The 22,901-nt window shown below is 45.1% G+C and overlaps 2 protein-coding genes across 6 annotated transcripts in view; one reads left to right on the plus strand and one right to left on the minus strand.

The window, feature by feature from the left end:
- LOC135397311 (heterogeneous nuclear ribonucleoprotein L-like) overlaps positions 1-18,430 on the plus strand; it is a 63,187-nt gene extending 44,757 nt beyond the window's left edge. Inside the window, exons 6-16 of one of the 5 annotated variants that reach the window (XM_064628803.1) lie at positions 6,653-6,716; positions 10,441-10,494; positions 12,354-12,413; positions 12,930-13,116; positions 14,170-14,181; positions 14,289-14,448; positions 15,510-15,631; positions 16,137-16,341; positions 16,811-16,868; positions 16,944-17,039; positions 17,774-18,430. In XM_064628803.1, coding sequence (XP_064484873.1) covers positions 6,653-6,716; positions 10,441-10,494; positions 12,354-12,413; positions 12,930-13,116; positions 14,170-14,181; positions 14,289-14,448; positions 15,510-15,631; positions 16,137-16,341; positions 16,811-16,868; positions 16,944-17,039; positions 17,774-17,832 — 1,077 coding nt within the window. In that variant the 3' untranslated portion in view covers positions 17,833-18,430. The remainder of the gene's footprint in view (positions 1-6,652; positions 6,717-10,440; positions 10,495-12,353; positions 12,414-12,929; positions 13,117-14,169; positions 14,182-14,288; positions 14,449-15,509; positions 15,632-16,136; positions 16,342-16,810; positions 16,869-16,943; positions 17,040-17,773) is intronic. The other 4 variants (XM_064628804.1, XM_064628805.1, XM_064628806.1 and 1 more) reach the window with 4 other exon arrangements.
- Positions 18,431-20,959: 2,529 nt separating this feature from the next.
- Positions 20,960-22,786, minus strand: LOC135397314 (protein ZNRD2-like). The gene is made up of 3 exons (XM_064628809.1): positions 22,454-22,786; positions 22,311-22,398; positions 20,960-21,410 (listed from the first exon to the last, which is right to left on the minus strand). Exons 1-3 carry the CDS (start codon positions 22,604-22,606, stop codon positions 21,001-21,003), a joined length of 651 nt encoding a protein of 216 aa, XP_064484879.1. The 5' UTR covers positions 22,607-22,786; the 3' UTR covers positions 20,960-21,000.
- Positions 22,787-22,901: the final 115 nt, after the last annotated feature.

A 22,901-nucleotide genomic window follows, 5' to 3' on the forward strand; every position in this document is an offset into this window, starting at 1 on the left:
GCGGTCGTCGCGGATATGCCGGGGCGAAGACGGCAAAGTACGTGTGTACCGTGATGTACCGGACTCGGTACGTGTTGCTGCATTAATTCTGTACTTGTATCGGCTCCCAAGTATGGGCGTCGGAAAGGGGGGTGGGGGAGGCAAGGGGGCGTTGCCCCACTTTCATGCAGAAGAGGTCGGGTAGGGTGCTTTATATTGTCTCTTATAATGCATATTTTTATAGGATTTGCGTGTCTCCCTCTATGAATATTGATTACTCCAGATAGCATTTTTTAAGTGAGAAGAATTCGTTTATGTTGGCGAAAAAAAATATATAATAGGGAGAGAAGAATAATTCGTTATTTGGCATTAACACATTGACTAGAAGCGTCACAACACCTGTGACAGGAAACACATTCCTAACCTAAATATGAAAGACTGGCCATTGCCTCAGTAACTAAAGCGTTTGCGTGAAACTGTTTCTCGCAGCAGCATATTTAAGTAATTGTCACCTTACTTACGTCTCGTTCATTTGTTTGTGCTTTAATTTTCGTTTTACCTATTTACTTTTACACGGAACATCCTTACCCCCTTTCTGTCGAGGGACCTCCGGCGCCCCTTCTCTGTAGTGTACTGTTTAGATGTTACTGTCTGTATAGCACTGCAACATTTGATTGCTGTGCTAATAAGCACGTAATGAAACGTACCGGCGTCCTTGCACTTGCTACCTTGAGTACTCGAAAATTGTGGCCTAGTGTTATACCTCCCTAAGGCTACTTTGGAAATTATTGCGTTAGATAATACTGGGTTTTAGTATATCCGAAAGTGTTCACAATAACAGTTCCGAAAACATAAGCCAATCACCCCGTTTCTTTGGAGCAAGTGATATCACATTGCTAATGTTGGATTTGATAACTTCCTGTATAGCTTTCGTACAGTTCTTCCGATGTACTAAGGCTGGCTAATGCGTGTTTAGAAGAGTGAGTTTTAGTATATCGTACGCTATCGGCCCTTGCGTACGGTGCACTATTAGTGAGCTTTAGTATACAGTTGATAAGGTTATCGTGTCTATCGGAACCAATCGTAGTCGCGCGTGACTCAGATTCTTATCCACTGATTGGATCCGGTTGATACGGTTCGACGCAAGCCACGTTATCAAAGGTCTGCTAAAACTCTGTTATCTGTAGAGATTTTTGCGCTACCTGACGCGCATTCGCCGGTACGTTTCGCGCTTCGATGAAATCCCAAGCAGCACAATGTACTGAAAGTCGAGTGCAATAGGGATGGACGGTATGTGTCTTATCAATGTTCTTTAGCTTCATGAGTCTGTTCAAGGCCTTCCACCTCTACTGCACTCGATTTTCAGTACATTGTGCTGTTTGGGATGTGTTACTTGTGGTGATAGCTAAGTCTTCTTCCTTTTTTTTTTCCGAGGTGCGACCCGAGTTTTCCAGCTCTGCCGGTTACTGAACCGGACTGATTGTCGAAAATGACTTAGGCTAACTTTTGTACCGGGATGTACTCGTTCCAGCTCAGATCTCCATGAGAAGGGTTGAGGATTGGGCTAGTTGGTAATGAGACATCTGAACTGAGAGCGCAAGATACACGGAGAAACAGACAGGACGGGCGCTAACTTCCAACTAAGTTTATTGAAGAAAACGAGCAAGAAAGCAGAAACCCCCTCACAGCACACGTGTCACTTTCTGTTCGCACCGGTTCTGAGCACACCGGTTCCCTTGTTAGTTTCCCATTAGTTCAAGTTAGTCCCATTTTCCTATCAAGGGAAATGGGACTCCAATAAACTTAGTTGGAAGTTAGCGCCCGTCCTGTCTGTTTCTCAGTTCAGATGTCAGATCTCCAGTTCTTTTAATGGAAGGGTATATTGGAGCATATTTTCTGTATAAGCCTGCTTCATGTGGCCGGCACACCCACTAGGGACGCATCGCAAATCGGTGGAGCGAAATCCAGCCATTATTTCCCAGCCATAATAGGATCCCGTTTCTGCCCAAGTCGACGAACGAACGGCTTAATTAATATGTGGCTGCTCGTTTGGCCCCGGCCGCTCGGAACGTGCGTGTGACGGGTAAGTGCCGTTGGGTGGGTGCTGAGTTAGTTTCCCGTATTTGTTCTTATGCTCATGCACCGCATATCCTGACTGCTATCGAGGCTATGGATTCTACCGCGCTGAATTTGTCTCGAAAGATAACATCTTGAAACAGTAGCTGCAGTCCGACTAGTGCTCGTTGCACTACTATATCCATCGTATCGAAAAACAAAGTCGCGAACATGACCTTCACGAGAACACCAGTTATGTTAGCGTCCTCTCGTCTAACTATTTTTTTTTTTCGTTTTCTCCCGTTGTGGGCAAATAATTTATGGTTCGACCGCTTTGATTATGAGTTGGGGAAATTACTTTTATGTTGTAATGCATTACAATTACTAGCCGGTGCTCCTACGTCTCCTACGTGGTGTTTGAAGCTCCCGCTGCAAAGTGGTGTGCTTAGTCGTTTAGTTTCTTACGCAATTCCGATTATATTAATTAGAATTTCTGCAAAATCGCAATTCACGAAGGATTTCGTCGACAAGTGAGAGCGGTATATATATAATCTAAATGAGCAACCGTGGATAAGATTACTATGTGATGTACCAGGCAGCATTTGTAACTGATTGGCTTCAGACAGTGTCATTACCCTGCCAAAATGCCCATTACCGAGATGTAATGCATTACTCCCCATCTCTGCCATTGATGTTAGCTGCTGCCACACACTCAAGAAGCGCGCGACAGCTGTTCTCGCCTTTATATCACGGAGGAATCCGTCCTTTGTGAGGTCCTACGGTGACGCTATTTCTTCTTGGCAAGGCTCCAGAAAGAACGAAAGATGTAGGAGCATTAAACTGCCGGAAACTGTGGCGATTTATGAGTGAGATTTACTACATCGTACGCTGTCTGCTTTGCGTACGTAAGAGATAGCGTTGGTGTTGATGCGCACGCGCAATAAATCGGCTTTGCGCATTGCGCAGAACCGCAACGCTATCCCTTACGTACGCAAAGGCGATGGCGTACGATGTACTAAAACTCACAATTGCCTCTAATGAAGCAAGGGGATCGCGACATTAGCGAGTTTTAGTACATTGAAAGAATTCTACGAAAAAAAAAAAAAAGAACTACTATAAGGGAAGTTACCAAATCCAAGCTAATCAGATATCAGCAACGTGTCAGCCACTCGAAAGGAATCGGGCGATTGGCTCGTCATGTTTTCCGAAACGTTATCGCGAAACTTATACGTTTTCCTAAAACTCCGATACAGCGAGGAGCGCCTCCCGTAATTGCGAACCGGTGTTGAAACCCCGGCAGCTGTTGCGAACTAACGACGGATCCGGCTGGAACGCTCGCGAGGCAATTGCTATTCGCCGTAATCCCAGTCCTTTCCCTTCAGTGAGACAAGCGGGCAGTACTCCCCCATAAATAGGCGGCTTCATCGAGGGCAGGCTGAACAAGTAATACCACGTGGGTCCATCGCTTTAATGGCGGAAGACGCCACGCCCATTTGCGTCCACTACCTGTGTCCCGGGAGATTTCCTAGCTCGGGAGTAACTGTCGACGGGCTGCCACAGTTAGGCACGGAGGTGAAAGCGGGGAAAGAAGGGCAAGACCCCGTTGATGAGACTGACGAACGCGTCACGTCGCCACTGATGAACCGATTTCTGTTCGAGAGTTAGTTTTGAATTCGTCCATACGTGTAAATGGGACCTTGACGTGCGCGTCGTATCCTAGCGGCTGTGCAGCGAACCACCTTCGGCGCGCGCGCGCCAAAACGAACGGCTGCCACATTTCAAAACCCACGTGTGTCGTACAGAGGATTAAAACCTGTTTTGGATCCCCATTGATCCCCACTCTCGTCCGCACCATTTCGCTTTTTGTAAGATGAATGTTACGTATGTTTGCATCATTTCATTAATAACAATTGACCTTTACCGTGAACCCGGCGTATGAACTTTCGAAACTGCTCCCGTCGGCAGCATCATCTATTGATTACGGAGATAACCTTGTCCGGCGCCCTCAAGGTCATAAGCGCCGCAGCGCACGCGCATACGCAGTAGTAAAAAGTGGTGTAGCCTGGAGGGGGGGTTCAACCCCCTTCGAAATCGTACCTTCGGTACTGCATTTGGGAGAGGGAGACGATGGGGAATTTCTCGTCCCCCACGTAAAGTCTCCATAGAACCCCTTCCAAAATATTTTGCTGTCAGGTCCTTTCCAAAGGAGGTTGCGAAAACACATCCCACTCAGGGATAGTAGAAAAAGATGAAATCGGCGTGGCTTATCGCGTCGGGCTTCCGCTGGGATCATGCCTTCCCTCTCCCAATTTTAAGAACTCACTTTTTCTGCTATCCCTGTGTGGGTTGGGTTTAGCCACCCCAAGCAGCACAATGTACTGAAACTCAAGTGCAATAGGGGTGGACGGTATGTGTCTTATCGATGTTCCTTAGTTTCACGAGTCTGTTCAAGGCCTTCCGCCTACCCGTCCACCCCTATTGCACCCGACTTGCAGTACATTTTGCTGCTTGGGACCTCCTTTCGTCGGACTTCGAAACTCGTGATGTTTGGCTATTTTTTTTCCGGTGGGATAGCTCCTCAATGCCCTCAATGTCAATTATCATGAACTCGAATAATTTTATTTATTTACTCTCAGGGCTACGGCATTAAAGAGGGGAGGGTCTTGAATTTTGGCATGTGCTTCACATTGGTGGGGTAAAAAAGCGGCATTTCCTTGGCAAATTTCCAAGTTCAGATTGTAAAAACAAATTATAAAACGTCAGTTACGACATTCGCATAAAGGGGTGGCAAAAACATAGTAAGAACAAATGCCGTTGACTGCATAATTCCACGTGCCATTGTAGTTTTTATCATAATTTAATGACACATGTAATGGGATATCCTGTATACATACGACACAAGTATGAGGCAGTGGCATCTGGTGAACATGATGAGGCTCGTGCTGTGTTTGTCCCTCTGTATGTTCCAGCCTCAGAACGATGTACCTTTCACATTCTAACAGATATCCAAATACACATATACAGCCTTTCCGAGCAACGGTACCATACCGTGTCGTCAGATGAGTCCCAATCTGTCTCCCAGGGACAATGAAGCCTCCCCTGCCCAGTAGCCGAGCAAATTTCAGTCCACGTGCACTTGTGCAAGCACTCGAAACTGGACCTCCGGACTTTCCTCTATTTAAGATTCAAACGGTTGGCAGCGTTGTCTCACTTTGAGTGCTGCGTTGACACGTGTTTGTAAGAGAATAACTTGTTGCTGGGGGAGAGATCCAGAAATAGTTAGGTGCAAATTTGGTTGGCTAGCATTACATAAAAACAGGAGATAGTTAACCCTGTTGTCATACCAGCCAAGTGCGTGACACATGCTTTTGGCAGCTGGTGCTTCTTGTCAGCCTGAACATCAGGGCGCGTGCTTGCGTGGGACACGACAAATATGCGCCTTGTCGCCAGTTTCCTGATACATGGGTCCTCTCCAGTTAGTCTTATTTTATCTACAGGGTGAATTTAGCGGAGGTTACACATTTCAATCGAGTCGTAAAGATGTAAGATAACGTTTCTGGGGCTTCAAGCCTTGCAGGCTTGTTAAAAATTCGGGCGAGTGACTATCGTTATTTTTTTCAAATGCTATCGTTTTGTAGAAGAAAAGTTATAGGCAAAGCAAATTCTCACCCCGTGCATTTCCTATGGCCTATATACTGCCCGCAAACCGCCATTTTGTTCCTCTTTCCGCTTCGCGTTCATATCACCACGTATAGGTGGTGCTGCCTAGAGACTAAGCAAAGCCAGAACCTATGGAACAACCAACAACCAGATGGACCAAATGAAGGGTTTCGAGGCAGCGCCACCTATACGTGGTGACGTGAACGTGAAGCAGAGAGGAGAAAACATGGCAGTTTCGGGCGTTATAGGTCATAGGAAATGCATGGGGTGAGAATTTGCTTGGTTTCTAACTTTTTCTCTACAAAATGAACCATCTGAAACAAACATCGATAAAACTCGAGACAAATGACTAAGTGTGCAAAGTTTGAAGCGCCACAGACGTCACCTTCTATTTTTTACGACGCAATCGAAATGTGTAACCGTCGCTAAATTCACCCTGTACATTACTTTAATAGTAGTTCTGGAGAAATCTCCCCGGGAGCAAAGAGGGCTGTGACGCCGCAAGCGAGAGCCCCATCTCTGAGTGGCAAAAGATGAAAGAATGACGGCACTGTCCCTATAACTAAACTCGCACTGCAAAAATAATCAAAGCACTGGCAATCCAAATGCATCATGCCAGTGCAAACTGCTTTTTGTTCATACTCGAGAAACTTCTGCTCCGGCAACATCTGACAAGAATAGTCTGGCATGACACGCACTGAATGATCAGTAGAACATGCCACGTGAGGAGCCACAAGGTGTGAGCGCATTTTGTACCTTACGTGTTCACTCTCGCCGCACACTTGGACATTGCTATTAGTGCTTGGCTTGTTTCTTAGGAGCGGCACAAAACTGCATTCATAAAATTTCTTCAATGTCCCACAGTGTCAGCTTTCTGAAATTATTTCGCTGCGTCGTGAAAGTGGAGAAGCTTCTACATGCTGTGGTTGTAAAATGAGCAACCTTTAATTTCTTTCAGCCGACGAGATTAAACGTGTACAAGAATGACAGCGAGAGCTTTGACTACACCAACCCAAACCTTGGTATGTATTTGCGACCATTTCCTTTCCTTCTTCAGTTACGGGGGTAGTTTTCTAATCTTTCTGGGTTCTGCATTATACTGTGTCGTATTCGGGAGTGATGCTACTCTAGGATGACACAGTCTAGTCATTTCGTAGCTTGTTATACCGGTCCCGTTTGCTTTTTTTCACATTTCATAATTTGTTATATATACGATAATTCATTGCACGGGTGTTCGTTGGAAACGGTCATTCGTTTTCACTGCGTTATGGTGTTTGCTGGGTACGATAATTCATTGTGTGAATTTTCGCTAAAAAATATAATTTGTTCTACGGGTATTAATCTTCGTCAGTTTGCTGCATCGGACAGTCCATTGCCTGCATGTTTCCCACGTGGCATAGTTTCTTGCACAGTTGTTTATCCCCAAATAATTTTGTCTCTCGATCCACTAGTTATGTCTGTAGCAGCAACTTACAAAAGAGTGCTGGCCCCATCTTGGGGGGCCTTATTTGAATGTCGCATAGCGTAGCATGTTCTTGTTCCCTCCCAAGTTTTCCCCCCCCTTCAGTACATGCCCATGTGACACATTTACATGACAAAACGCTTGAGTGCGGAACCTGCACATGTGTCCGTAGTCTTTGTATGGCTGTAGGAGCACAGAGCGTATACATTTTCCTAGCCACAGGACAGTGCGAAATCGGACCTCCACAACACCCCACTTTGACCGGCTGGTCCGACAATACATTGTCACTCAGTGAGAGCCCACAGACTGTCTTACACAACTGTTTTCGACAACAAGAAGACGAGGAAACAAAATGTAACAGGGTTGGCGAACAAGGACACGCTCGTTGCACTGGGACAGACGTCACCCACAGCACCAGAAACAGTACCACGAAGGCAGTGTCACAGCGAAGCCCGACCACAAGGGGGCCGACGGGACAGCGATTCTGCACCCACAACAAAAAACGAGCCATATAAGAAAGTCACATTCCCTCATCGGGAATATCAAAAAAAAAAAAAAAAAAAACACGAGAAGACAGGAAAACAACACCACAGTTGTTTCACGTCCGAAGAAAGACATTACATGGGGAGAGAGAGAGGACAGAACATAACCAACCAACCAATCAACCAACCCTGTGTGTGACACCACCCCAGTGCCTCTGCCCCCCCTTCGAGCAAAACCCCAGAGAGCTCTAACAGTTGTGTCGCATCCTTCAATTCTTCGTCTAGGATGTGGAGAGACTTCTTGTGATGGTGGACTGTCGGGGCATCGAGCTGCGCTCACGGTGATGATGGGATTTTTGGACGTGGACAGCCGGGACTTGGCGCAAGTGTGAGTGTGTGTGAGTGCTACGGGGATGGGAAAGGGTTTTTTTACCCGGGTCACTTCTCACACTCTCGTGATTGGCCTTGTGTGCTCGGTAAGAAGTTCGCAAAGCCCATCCCTTGCCCCTCCCCCCCTACATGTACACACACGTCTACTTGTACTGCCGCGACCCCTTTTCTGTTTTTTTTTTTTTTTTTTTTCTGTGTTTGTTCCTATGTGCATGTACATACATCGGTGTTCTGTGTGAAGAAGACTGCAGTCTCAGAGACTGTCTAAAGATTTTTTAGGGTGAGAACGGTAAAAAGAACGGTCTCGATAAAAATTTGCACAGTGCTGGACGGACCTGTTTCAGAAAGAGACGGTAAATTGCAGTTGTTTCTGCATCTCCCACAATACTTATGCATCCCTCAGCATCGAGCTTGTAACCATTATCTCATAAGGCGAGAAGGAAATCACTGGCTGTGACATTTCTGCGATCTTCCTTCGGCTGCATAACCATGTCCTTCCCACGTGCAAATCACGGCTGAACTAAAGAATTGGTCTCTCGCAAGATCTTACAGAGACAGTCGCGTCAGTTTTGGACAATTTTTTGGGAGACATTCCCCCCGGAAATTACTGAGTCAGTCCCAGCTATGTTATGATGTAACAAGCTCGCTGCAGAATGAAGCCACTCAAAATAAAGCAGAAAATCAGTTTTTCTTCACAAGATTGTCCAGAAGCAGCTTGCTCCCTTGACTTCAACTCCCTGTGTCCCCTCTCAGCCGCTTCAAATTTTTGCAAAACCCATTGGTACCTGTCTCTGTGGGAACCAGTTCCTGCTTGCTTTTCGGTATCCCTGTAGTAGTAACCCTCAGTACTAATTGTTGCATGCAAGCTCAGGAAGTGGAACGTAAACAAATTGGACAAGCACAACCGTAACGGCCGCCTCTGTAGAATCTGACCTAGTCAATATACACAATCCCGAGTCTCGTGCAGTCGAGCCTGTTTATGACGACAGTGGCGGGGATTCGAAAACAGAGTTATATCGGAGTATCGTTGTACACAATCCCATCGTTATCGAGTATATCGTAGTTATATCGAGTATCGTTGTTCATGAAATGGCCCGTCGGGATCACGTCAGTGGAGTAGAACGGTACGTGTAGAACGCCGTTGAACATGCACATTTGTTGAGAGCGAGAAAGCATTTTATGTAGCTCCAGATTGACGCAAGCTTTGTGTCTAAAGTTTTTCCCAAGGGCAACGTAACCACCGGTACCACGTGAGACTCCAAACCTCTTGACTACTACTGCATGACTACTTCGTCCATTGCTCGTCATCCAGTGCCCTAGTCATTGTCCTAGTCTCGTGTTCTCATTTTAATGCTCACTGAGGCTCTTGAGAATGACTTTTTTTTTTTCAGTGGGTGCGTTAAGTAGGTGCTCCTCTTTTTGGCACACCCAAACAGGTAGAAAGTGACACCCAGGAAACTGCTTTGTTGCATTACACTGCTCTCTTGGTGAGACTACTTCGCGTTGTCCGCTCATGCAGTGAGTGTCTGAGGGCGCAGTTACTTTGTTTGGACGACAACAGTTTTGAGGACATTTTCTCGCGATAGAAAATGAGACTTAAATGGCAGAAATTTGTAATAGATGCCAAAGCAGTAAGTTTTAATGAAGGTGAGTGCTTGGGCGTGAGTATGACCCCCGAATTAGCGCCGACATCTGTATGGAAGTTGCCCAGTTACAGGAAAGCATGATGGCAGTTGAAAACAAAAAAGGATAGTTGTTCGAACTGGCAGAATTATTGTACGTCTGTATTTTTGCTTCCAAGCGTACCATCCAGTACTGTCGGAGGCCTTGACATTGGATTGGATCGGTAATTGGAGTCCTAGGCGAAACTGCTGTGTAACTCCCGAACCGTACCTCTAGGTTTAAGGTGTCACGATGTCAGCTAATGCTAACGCATAATCTACCGCATAAATTTCATTGATCGTCCACATCAATTTTTGCCAGTGCCAGCCGCTTGCACCCGGTGGATCGCGTGCTTGACGGGAAATATGTCTCTCCAAACGTTTCGAGCCCCTAGCGCTTGTTGTCTGCTTCGGTGCGCAGTGGGAGCGTGGAAGAGTCGTTGGCGTCCAACACTCCAGGGTGCGCTGATGTGTCGCGTTAAACAAATGGAGTATGAAATGCTCTGGGGCACCTACTGTCCCCACACTCGCCCCAAACGGGCTCGACTGTTGCCCCTTTGAGTGGCACCGCAGTTGAACAATGTGCAGAATTTAGTTGCTGATCCCGATGCTGATGGCGTAGCACCTTCCAAACGTATCCGGATCAAAACGCCAGGAGCGTTATTCAGTTTCCTTGCTGAACCCAGCGTGCCCAAAGACACGTGCGGTTTTGCACACGTAGAAATTCACACGCGTTTCTTGGTCTTTTCAGCGGCTGATCCTTCGTTGTCACGCAGTCCTGCGAGAAAAGCTACACCCTTGATTGGTAATGGAAGCTGGAAGCCTTTTCTTTAGCTCAACATGTGGCTGCATTGTGAATCACCCAATGAAAATTGCATCGTCTCCAAGCACATGATACGACTTGATACAACTTGTCCAATGGGCTTTCAGTAGCTCCGTAGCATAAGGGATTTTTGGAAGTAGCGGAAAAACTGTGTACATTGGAGCTTTCCACCATAAATAGCTGGGAGCGACACGGTTGAGAGAGGAAGGTTTGCAGGGCTGGAGACTCTCATATATAACTAGCAACCCTTCGGGTAAATGTGCCGGTACCCAGAGGAAATATAAATGACATCAAGAACGGAGAAACCGTTGTCGAAAGGACTGCATTACGCCAGTAATTTAGATGCTTGTTCCAAATTGCTATTTTGTTTGCCTTTATATAGTCACATTCTTGTTTTATTATCTCGTTTTTCATTTTCCTCCTCGTGTCCGGTGTGCATGCGAACACCACTGTACGTGCTGCATGTTGCACCCCACCAACCCTTTCTGCCTCGCACCCTCCTAGGCAACATGACACGATAACTTCCCCCCTCGTGGGAAGACTTCCGAGGGAGGCGTCACAGTCGGAACATTTCTTTCACTGGTACCAGGGTCTTGAAGAGTGAAAAATGTGTTTGGACCTGTTGCACACACACACAGCCACACAGAAATATGCCACTTCCTTTCATCTCAGTAAAGCCCGTTTATTGGCTGTACAGTGTCACATGGGAGAATATACAGTTTGCGGTCGAACCGTCGTTGACTATAAAGGGCTATACACATGAAGTGACTGCTTCCCGTTCATTTGCTGATTTTTGCCTTCGTTGTTGGAGCCTTATTGCGCTACATGTTGAGAGAGTACGATACTGTTGAATGAACATTGAATGAACGTCAAATGAACGTTGTATGAACTGTTGAATGAACGTTGACATGTCATTGTGCTGCACTGGAGTAATTGTTTCAACACAAGTCTTGAGTAGTAACTAAATTGCGAGTAACTTGTGACTGTAACTGTTTACAGTAATGTTTCTGAAAAGTTAGGTAGTTACAACGTGGTAATTGTTAGTGTTATCGGTTACTAGGGAGCTTCCGGGAACGGGTGCACTGCATACGGCCGATCGTTCAGCCACTGTGTGGTGGAGCAGCAAGGGACCGGTCGGAGCCAGGTCAGAAAGCGCTTTCAGGAACCGGTGAAGGGAACCAGTACAGTACATGGGGTGCCATTTTTCCTCAGAAATAAGAGGGAGAGAGAAAACATTGTGATTCTTTCTCCAGCTCTCAAAAGTGCATTCTGGCCTGGCTCAGACTGCCTGTAGTGTGCCGGTTCTAGGAAACTCCTGACAGTGCTCACAGTAGCTTAGTTACTGGTCAACACATTGCGTAAGAAGTGAAAGCACTGTTGCGTTACAATGTGCAGTGCGCTAAAGGCATATTGGGCTTGATTCCCAAGCCTGGAAGTTTAAATGAGATGCTGCATTAGTAGTAATTTTTGCGTGGACTTAATTTTCAAAAATTTTGCAAAAATATTTTAAATTAATACTTTTAACATAATATTTAATATTTTTTATATATTAAATATTTTTAGTATACTTAATGTAATAATTAACATTTTTAATGATTTAAATATTTAAATTTAGATTTGATATTTAAATTTTGCAACAAAAAAATTCAATATTTTTAATTAAGGTCCCGCAAAATATTCCTGAGATGTGCCTTTGTCAGAGTTTGCGAATTAGTAAGACCGCAAAAATTAACCACTTCTACAGTATTCGGTTTGTTCATGTCAATGCTGGGAACATTGGACATCTTTTGCAGTGTAAACTGTGCGAGATGCCTAAGTGATGTTGCTTGGTGCTTTTGTAGGAAAGAGCAACAGTGAACGCCCCGCTTTGCTCGGTGAGCCCCGTGGATTTCCACCCTTCAGTAAGTGTACCTCGTCTCCCTGGTATCGCTGAATGTGTGTTTGAAACATGAAGGCTAAGTAATGGGCGTAAATAGCTATGTTCCAACTGCAAAGGGAGCGCCACGCACCTCGAGAGTTTTCACCATAGAAGTGTCACGTAGGAGGCTCTATTTGGTTCACAGCTGTTTCGTAGTCTCCTACGACGTCCATTTACCTTTTGACGATCAAACTTTACACAAAGCCTGTTTTTGGGCCTCAATTCGAATGGTAAGAAATGACGAGATAACTCGTTATCTGATAAAGTGGCAGGCAATTTTTGGGTAGCATCACCCATGGCAATGCTCAAGAATCCAGCTTGCTTTGTTGGATAACAAGGTCTCTCCAGGTTTTTTACCATTCTGAGAAGACACTGCGAAAAATTTGGCCGTCGAAATATAAGTGAACATTGCAGAAGGTGAAGAACACAAAAATTCCTCGTTGGAACTGTGGAACAGTGCTGAGCATTAACCACGCGATCGTTGCGTCTCTCCGCGCATGTGCTGCAGGAGATGGCAGGGGTCCCGGTTCCGGAGGTCCCGGTTTCGGTATGGATCGCAACAACTTCGGCTACGGAGGCAGAGGGGAAGGCCAGTTCAACAATCCCTCTGGCACCTACGATGACGGTTACGGCGTCCCTCCGAGTGGACCTCCGCAAGACCGTTACAACGTGCCACCTCATGACGGGTTAGTTGTCACAATTTCAAAGTCATCATTCGTTAGTTGATTTCATAATTGATTTCATTGGGTGTTGCTTATCGGTGCGAGTTCAAAAATTGGCACGATGCAATGAAAATGGATAGCTCTAGAGGGGACTATAAACAGTTGTTATAAGGTTTCGTACTTGGCATTTAAGCAATGCACATACCGGGGCGTGGGGGGGACATACCTGCATGCAGAATTGCGTGGAAGCGCTCCAGGGTAAATATCGCAGGAGCTCTTCCACATGGCTCCAAGAGATACTTTTTTTTTTTTGCTCAAATAGGTGTTTTTAAATAGTAATTTTCGAAGTTTGTAAAGTTCCTTGGGCCGTAATTGAAGTATGCTTTGAGTATTTGAATCACAAATGGATAAGTGAAAAGTTCAGAAGATCTTTCCATGCTCGCTTGAACTAACATTTGTGCCAAGACAGGACCTTATTAATGTACAGAGAGCCAGTGCACTTTCTGATACGAGGTCAAAAAATGCTCTCAAAACGAAATGTAGTGGAATTACTCCAATTTTAAATATATGCTAATATTAACGAGGCCTTGTGTATGTAAGCTTGGCTTTGCAGTGCACACATTGCTCAATAATAAGTAGCCAATCAGCTTAAATACACGCATTATAAATTACCAACAAATCCGCTACGACAGTGTGTTTCTGCGCATGAGGGGAGGGAAGAAAATCACATGGCCAGCCAAGTAAAGGTGCAACTCTGTCAAACATCTGGTTATTGTTGGGTCTGTTGCTTCATTCCTTCTGTTGCTGATGAAGACCATGGGGGGGACCAGCTCGAAATTGTTTCCCCCATATATGAAGCTCGAGCAATGAGGACATTGCCTTCATAAACGTGGGAGAGCTCGAAGCTAGAGGGATGCACATCCCTTGACCTGTACTTTCATAGCACATTTCTCATTCAGTGTCATGTGTACTACTTTTGAACCTTCTGATTTTAGTGCACCACCGTAGCAAAACGTCTCATTTTGTGAGAGCAGTACCCTGACCAGCACCCTGAACAACCTTTCTTGTTCTTTTCAGGGATATGGAAGGGTATGGAACTACTTCATTATTGAATGTACTTTTTTCATATGGAGCTCGCAGGAGAAGTTAGTGTGTGGTGGAGAGGTAAGCTCTGCACGTGTGTGTGGTTGTTCCAGGCACGACAGCTCCAACTATGGACCCGGTGGAGCCGCAGCCGCACCTCAGCCGACAGGTCCACACCAGGGCTCCGTACTCATGGTGTACGGATTGAATTCGGAGAAGATGAACGCGGAACGGCTCTTCAACCTTCTCTGCCTCTACGGCAATGTTGTTAGAGTAAGCACGAGATAACTTTTGTACGCGCCATGCAAAAGCGACTGAACCAAGCCATGCACATGTACTCCTTGGTTTGGTTAGCTTGGTGCGAAAATAAAGCCTCCTAATTTTTAAGATGAAAAGTACAACAAATACAGGGCTAAAAATTATGCTATTGAATGGCGAAAGTATTCAGCTAAAAATGTGTATTCTTCCACGCAGTAATCACAAACGCTGGTGTTGCATTTTCACCAGGGGCGGATCCAGACCCTCGGTTTGGGGGGGAGGGGGAAATTCAATGTGTAAACTGGCGTTTTGGGGGGGGCGATCCCCCCCTTGGATCCGCTACTGATTTTCACCAGTGAGCAAGCATGGAGAAATTCAGTCACACTCCTCTGCTTAGTAATTAAAAAAAAAAATTTTACATATGTCCATGAGAGCTGCCCTTTATAACTCACTTTCCTGCCATCTGAAGGACGGCAACGAAAATTTATGGCATAATGGTGGGAGGAGGTTTGAAACCTCAAAGAGCAGCCGCAAACTTCACCTTTGATGTTGTGACTGTGCAGAATAAATTAGGAGGCATTATTTTCTCAGCAACCTTAGTAAAAATAGCGTACCAGAACACCGGCCGTTCCGCATAAGCAAAGCCCCCTAGGTTTCCGCGAAGTTTCGCAGAATTGGCCATGTCTCACGGAACCTGCTGTTTCCCTCAGAATTGAGCGTTTTTTGCGGAATATTTGATATATTACAGAATTATGTAAGAATTTCAATCTATCTGCAAGATTTTCATGGATTAAACCCGATCAGTCGCAATGCCTGACGCAACTGGTACTGCTGGCACTTACACGGCTGAATGTGCCCCAACGAAAAAGTTTAACGACGGGAATGCCCAGGGAGAAACTGTCGGAGCTTAGTCTAATTTTTCTTTGCACATTGCAAATGCTGCAAGTATTTTTTTTTTTTTTTGCTTTTCTCTCGTCCGTGTATTTGTAAATTCTACGTTGCGGAAACGTTAACATTCCACCGCGGCTTTAAGTATAAGTAACCGCTTAAGAACAAGGCGAAATTTTGTTCATCAGGTGAAATTCTTGAAAAGCAAGGATGGTTGCGCCATGGTCCAGATGGGAGATCCCTTGGCCGTAGAACGTGCCGTCGGACACTTGAACAATGCTCTCTTCTTTGGCTCAAAAATGCAGTTGGGGTAAGTCCGCTTGGATACATTCCTGGTGCATTGCATGACGGCATACATCAAAAAGTGAGGTATGTTAGAACTGTGTTGAATCTGAGGTACGTTAAACTATGTGGTGACACTCTATATTAGGTGATACTGCTTGATTGGCAGTGGAGTGGCATTGTATCAGTAATCGGAGAAGTGAACAGTTCAACTGCATCACGAAAGACGGGTTTCCAGCGTGCCTCAAGCCCACTGGTTCTATGGGGATTGTCCGTGGCTCTGAGGAAGTTGATGGTGTCTTGTTCCAGCATAAGTGCGTGTGTTGTCCTGTAGTCGTAGATTAGGGAAATTACCTTGCCTTGGGTCGGGCAGGCCCGTGAAGAGGCTCGGGCCCTGGGGTTCCATAACCCCCCCCCTCTTGGTGGCGCTGAGGACAAACACAACACAAGCCTGACAGTGCCCAGTTTTCATACCACAAAATGTCTGTCGTCTGCAGCTGGAAGTGCCTTGACTTGTATTCCACTTCTTGAAGGTACTCCAAGCAGGCATTCCTGAACGATGTGCAACAGCCGTTTGAGCTGTCCGACGGAACTCCCTCTTTCAAGGACTTCATGGGCAACAGAAACAATCGTTTCACAAACCCGGAGGCAGCCAGCAAGAACCGCATCCAGCCCCCGTCACGGGTCCTCCACTTTTTCAATACACCCTTTGGCATCGGGGAGGAAGATCTCAAGAAGGTACTTCCCTTCAAGCAGTTTTCCCTCAAATATAAGCGTGTACAAGTAGCATTGTTCAGTTAACCTTTAGGGTCCAGAGGGATTCCGTACCTAAAAGTATTGTAGTACCCAACTGTTGATACATTTTTTTCTTTTTCCTATCTATTTAATGCGCGTGGTTTTAGGATTTTCAACCCAAATGCTTGGGAATATAATGGTAATTGAGTGTTCCTTTAGTGTTTAGATCAGCTCCCCGCTTTTTCCCTTTTCCTTCTTTCCAATAAGAGGCACACGACCTCTACGATGCTGCATCTTTGGTTTAAAAAAAACTCTAATATTGCAGTAAGCACAGTAATGAAAACGAGCGATACGGTGATCTCAAATAGTATGAAATTATTAAATATAGTAATATCGAGTGATGGATATAATTTTTAGAAAATCACCTACAGTCTGCGATTTTAAGAGCCATGTCTGTTGCGTGTGTTTATAGCTCTTTGAAGAAGCTGGCTGTCCATTTCCAAACACAATCAAGATGTTCACATCCAAGAGTAAGTTATCTAATCTTTTCTTCTTTTTTTTTTGCGCTTGATAAGTAACATGACCTGTCATAACTACGTTCACAGCGGAACGCAGCAGTTCGGGCCTCCTGGAATTTGAATCTGTTTCGGACGCGATCGAGGCACTCATCGTCTGCAACCACACCCCTATCAACAATCCAAGTATGTCGTGAAACCTCGACTCTTTTGGGCTTCATTGGGGAGAAAAGCTACACACTTGCACTTCGCATCATTCACAACTACACTTCTCAATTCGTCTTTTTTTTTTACATTAGTATAATTGCAAACATGTGATGCTTCGATGCTCTTGCCAACTGACTTTCAGACTTCAACGAGCAACAAAATAGCCTAAAAATTGGACTGCCGAAATTATTCGCACTGTTGGTACGGCCTCTAGAAGTCCGAAAAATCTGTCTCTGACCGTATAATCCCACGGAAAAAATATAGATCAATAAGAATCAGAGGTGGAGACAGTGCTTCTACAGGAAAAGGTATAAAAGGGGGACTTTATTAAAAACTAGGAGGGGGTATTCGGCATTTCGACAGCGACGCCCTCTTCAACAGGAATGGGGTATTATGGTGACGCACGACAATTCCAAAGAATGAGAGGGGAGTATGTACAAGGGGAGAGGGCAGCACACGTGCTTTGTCAAACAAAGGTAAAAGGGGGGGTAAAATGAATCGCAGGCAGTGATGTTCTTCGCTGGAGGGCAATGATTTCCTGGGGTATATGTACATATAAATTGCGGTAGAGTATCCTATTTTCTATAACTCCAGTATAAATGGCTATATAAACTTTCACCATCATGCTTAACAACAACTTTATTTCGTATTTATTTTTTCCACATTGTGTCCCAAGCATTTGTCTCATGCTCGCCCATGTACTCTGCACGCAGATGGCAAGTTTCCATACATTCTGAAGCTGTGCTTCTCGTCATCAGGGCCGAGGTACTAGGCCCGCCACACCGCCACCACTCCTCCGAGAGACTTCTGTCGGACGTTGCATTCATGTATAAACACAAAATATGTCACGCCACCACATTACTTATATGTATATCGTGTACAAAAAAGAAACGGAGAGACGTAAAAAAAAAAAAAAAAACACGGGCAAGAAATTCTCGGAGCAGACAAACCTCGCGAGGTTCCATTTTTTGTTTTGATCAGTTCATGGTGATTCTTGGGCCTAGCTCTACGTGAAACGTGTCTGCGAAATTGTTTGTTTGATACGCTCGTTGTGTACGATGCCTGCATTTGCTCAGGAACGTTGTTCATCGTCGTCATTAGGGACGGAATTCTTCCTCTAGCGGTCGTGTAACTGTGTCTTTTTTGAGAAATAAGGGGCTGCCCCTGTTTCCTTCTTTGTCTTGTGCGTTATTCAGGAAGTGGCCTTTTAAATGGTTCAAAGTAATATCGCAGCAACAGTTGTTTTACCTGGGAAGACATAGTGGATTTCTTGTTCTCGGCTGTTCTGTCTCTCCTCTGTGGTTTTAAAGCAGACACTTCATTTTTTGTGTGTATTGGGTGGTGCCATGGAAATAAAAAGTGTGGTCATATCAACTGCGTCCTCTGTTTGTTTCTGTTTCCTGTTTTTGTTTGTATTTTGCAGACACTTACAAGGAGGAAATGGGTACGTGAAAGTTTTGAGCAGTCACCATTTTTGGCAAGTGGTGCTGCCATTGTAAGAACGTCCAAAATTTCGGACGCCGTGCACCCCCTTTGCTTGATATTTCGAACTCTGTTTGCCCAGCCAGCGAATTTCTCTCTTGCGGTGACTAAAAATATTGGTATCATCCGAAATTCGTATCAAAACAAATCAACCAACTAAAATATTGAGAAAAAAAATAGGCAGTGACTGTTCATTTTCCATTCCTCTGAGTAGAAGAGGCTGCTGCTGTTGCTCCACGAGCGGGATGGCGCTTATCCGCAAGGGAGATTGGCCAGGACTAATGAGGTGCGGTCATCAGGATGGTAAAAACGAGTTGGAACCGGTTAGAGCTGGAGATGAGTGAGATGGTTTGTCGTAACGCTTTTGCGTCTTCGGTCAACGGCTTGATTCAAAAGGCCCAGAACGTGCTCTCTGCCCGCGGTGAAGCTCTCTTTACAGCGGTGTAAAGCGAGCATCACCTAAAGCACGCGTGCGTTAGGTGAAGCCGACTTGCGGACCTGATGACTGCGGTGCCTCTTTCGGTGTACAGTGACGAAATGTCGCTTCGGGAAATAGAATCTGATGTTATCGACAAATTTTTCCAGCCTTCTAGTGCTTAGTAAAATGAAAGCGAAATTTGTTTTTTCGGACTTTTGCGCGATCCTCGCGAAGTCCGAAAAATCGGACGGCGACTGTAGTTCTAAATGTTAAAGATAAGTTGCACGTGCTGACATTACTGATAAACAGCATGACTGCTGTTTGTTTAGTAGCTTTGAGTTTGACAGGTGTGCACTGTGTACCTTCAGGACAAATCTTTTAAAGTCATGGGAGGTTCAAACACATTGTTTGAGCGATAGCACCTCAATCTTTCAGAAAAGGCATACTTGCACTGATTGCATTATCGCTCATGGTGCTTATGCAACCTGAAGTGTGAGTCACACTGCCCACGTCAAGTTCAACTCCCTCAGCGATGCGCGGTGAACGCTACAAATTCTGTTTTGGCCGTACATTAGGAGACTTGGGTGACAGAGACAAGCAGTGTATTTATAATGACAGGGGTCACTGTGTGTTAAGATCAAAACTTTGGGCAGTTCTACAAAGTGCGGATAGAGACTCATGGAACCTAAACTTTCAATGCCTGCTTTGTGTGCCGTTGAAGAACCTTATTACGAGATCAAAATCGTCCAATGCCTCCCTAAAGAAGTACATAGGCACACTTCTTTAGTCTATCAAACAATGGTACAGTTTTCATATACAAAATTATTATAAAACTTCTGGCACTGCTCACCGTGAGATCAAGATCTGAATTAAGTGTAGAAAGGTAAAGTACAAAAAAATGTATATTAGGTAACAAGTGGCTTGATAGTAACATTAAAGGGTCCATGAAGAGATTTCCAAAAAATGGGTTCTCCGTGGAGAACAGCTCAAGGCCTATTATCTCAAACGTATCCTATTTTGCCCAATTTGCATTAAATGCAGTTGACACAGTTCACACACACACACAAAAAAAGAAAATCATCGAGTGGTCGCCCGACACACCCCCTGCAAGTGCCCTGACATCACTTACATCCTTTACTCGCTCCAGGGTTGCACCAAGGTCGCCTGCTTTTGACGTAACAGCCAGTTTCTCCGTCGTGCCGGCAGTAGTGGCGTCGAAGCAGTCTCCTTTTCTTGGCAGTGGTTTTTGGTTAATATCTCCATTCTTCTAACCAATGTTGGGTTCATACTCCACATGGTGAATGGAATAGCAGTTAGGAATGCATTACATATGCTTGGAGACGTTTTTGGGACCTCTTCATTGTCCCTTTAATCAAAGAGATGGTGTGGGCTGGTTGGTATATCATATTGTCCCCCTGCACTGGGGTTTTTAAAGAGTGTAAACCAAGTTTAAAAGTAACTTTTTACCTTTCCAAAGCTGTAACTTACATTTTTTTGCACAGTAACCTAACTGGAAAAGAGTTCCTTTTGTAGAGTAACTTCCTCATCTCATCTATTTTTTTAAATATACTTTTGCAATATTTCACTGCGAGGTCTACAGAGCCTTCTGAAATTTCACAGCCTATTTATGTCCAAAGCCCAACAGTTGTGCAACTGTGCCGGAATAGTGTGTCCATCCAAGAGATGCAGAAGTCATGGCTACTGCCCTGACTTAGAAGTTTTCGAGATTTTAACCAAGTCAAGTTCACCATGAGCATGCGCTCCAAGTCGAGGAGGATTTCTGTTGCGTGCTAGCTCAAGATAGCCGAAAGTCAAGGTCAAGTCAAGGCGCATCTACGAATTCGGGGGGTAAGTACGTGAAGCAGTTAAAAAGATATTCACAAAGAATGAGCATGAAACAGGACAGAAAAGGTCACTAGATTTCAGTCATGAATTGTGCAGGCAGTAGGTTCATTACGTAGATCCAGTGCTAAATGAAGACACCACCTGATTAAACCTATCCGTAGAACATTGAAACATTTTATGTACAGAAACCTCCGGTTATTCTACAGTGCACGCTCCATGCTTTGTTTTGCCTAACGTCACCATAGTCTCTGCGCAAGCCTTGATTAAGTTGCATAACTGTATACACACTTCGATGCTCTGGCAGCCTTCAAGCTCTCGAGACGCCCACGTCATTTTGTTCCGCACGCTCCGCAACGTGCTGTCCACATCTAGATGATCGCCTTCTTCATCTGTCGTCCTTCGAGGACGTTTTTCTGGTAACGCCGGCGCACAGTCAGTCTCTTTAGGTGGCAGACTGTTACTCTGCGGAAGTGCAGAACTTGTACACTGATGCAGAGGTGCAGATGGTGGTGACGGGTGCCTGTCATTAACGACATTGCTGTCACGGGATTCCGTCGCATACTGAGATTCTTCCACGAGGCGACGGGCGGCTGCTTCGGAGAAAACTGGACGGATGCAAAGGAAGATGAAAAAGATAACTTGCACTCGCACCTCAAGCGTGTTCTCATTACACTATATGTAGAGCCTGAAGTTTTAGGATTTTACCAGATTCTTCCCCGAATTTGCACCCCGAATCGAAGGTTGCCTCTTTAGGGTGAAACCGGATTTTTACCCGGCAAATTGCCCTCTCTGGGATGTCTGTAGGAATGCACCAGCTTACTTGTTTGGCAGAAAAATGTAGTTACATCACCGTTTGTACCAAATCGCTACAGTTAGTTCGGATAACTGAGCCCGATTTCTCCCAGATTTTAGCGTAATGGAAGTTTTTTCACCCCAATTCGCATGCATTTAGTGCAGATGTTTATTTACCCGATTTTTACCCCCCGAATTTAGAAAAAAATATTTCCCGAAAACTTCAGGCTCTAACTATATGCACACATGATCCTATGCGAAAATCAGAAAGACAACAGCTTACGTTAATTAAATGTTTTTTGCGTTGTTTTTTTTTTATTCTGTGTTAGCACCGCGAAGGCAACTATTGGTCTCGGAGGGTTCAAACTGAACCCCGACCCCACACCGCCAATCGTACCTGAGGTTGTGCATTTGGGAGGGTGAAACAAGGGTGAAATCCTCCTGCCCCATGTAAAGTCTCCAGTAGAACACACCCCGAAATATTTTTCTGACTGCACCACTAGTTGGACATATAAACTGGCAAATGGGGTTTACATGCCTTGAACTGATCTTGCATTTAAGATGTCCAATGCAAATTTATGCGACACCACCGTGTAATTCCAGGTGCATTTCCAAAGGGTGGTCAGGCAGTTAATTAACTGATTACTCTGCGTTTGAACAGCTGTTAGAATGCGTGATTCTATATTGAGGTTCAATAGCAAAATATTGCGTACCTGGATTATCTTTCACATTTTCTGTCGTATCGACTTCGCAACAGGCAATGCAGTAGGTGTTACCCTGGCGGTCTTCCATGAGAATCGTCTGCAAATAAAGCGGCACGTTGGTGTGACGCTGTGGCATTTCATCTACAGCTTACCTCACACACGTCGCACAGGTCACTCAGCATTTTGTAGCCTTTGAGTAAATAATCGCCCATTATTTTGCTGATCTTATCCATCCGTTCGCGCCGGGCCTCGTACACCTTGAGTTCTGCCTCTGTGGGAGGCGTCCATGTGTCGTCTCCCGTCATTTTTCAGTGCAGTATAGAAACGGTATCTCTTCTACTTTCACAGTATGCTTCTTAGGATCACTAATACACCAATTTGTAACTATTTTCTCTCACGTCTGACGTTGACCATTCATGAGCAGCAACCGCTGTGAGCACGTCGCACGTGTTTTTGATGGTTTTTGGTTTTTTGACTCTACGCCGGCTACGGCGGCTTCGAATATGTGCAATCATTTCAATTAAATGCAAAATACTATCGCAAACGTGCCGGTTTATTTTCCACGCAGAACAAAGTTGGACAAGAATATCAGTGTGGTTG

Source organism: Ornithodoros turicata, chromosome 6 (genome assembly GCF_037126465.1).
Source record: "Ornithodoros turicata isolate Travis chromosome 6, ASM3712646v1, whole genome shotgun sequence".
NCBI classification, from domain to species: domain Eukaryota; kingdom Metazoa; phylum Arthropoda; class Arachnida; order Ixodida; family Argasidae; genus Ornithodoros; species Ornithodoros turicata.

Coding starts and splice junctions, on each gene's coding strand:
- LOC135397314 (XM_064628809.1), bottom strand. CDS start 22,606: ATGACGGGAGACGACACATGGACGCCTCCCACAGAGGCAGAACTCAAG. Junction 22,399..22,453: donor ACCTGTGCGACGTGTGTGAG/GTAAGCTGTAGA, acceptor CTTTATTTGCAG/ACGATTCTCATGGAAGACCG. Junction 21,411..22,310: donor AAATGTGAAAGATAATCCAG/GTACGCAATATT, acceptor GCATCCGTCCAG/TTTTCTCCGAAGCAGCCGCC.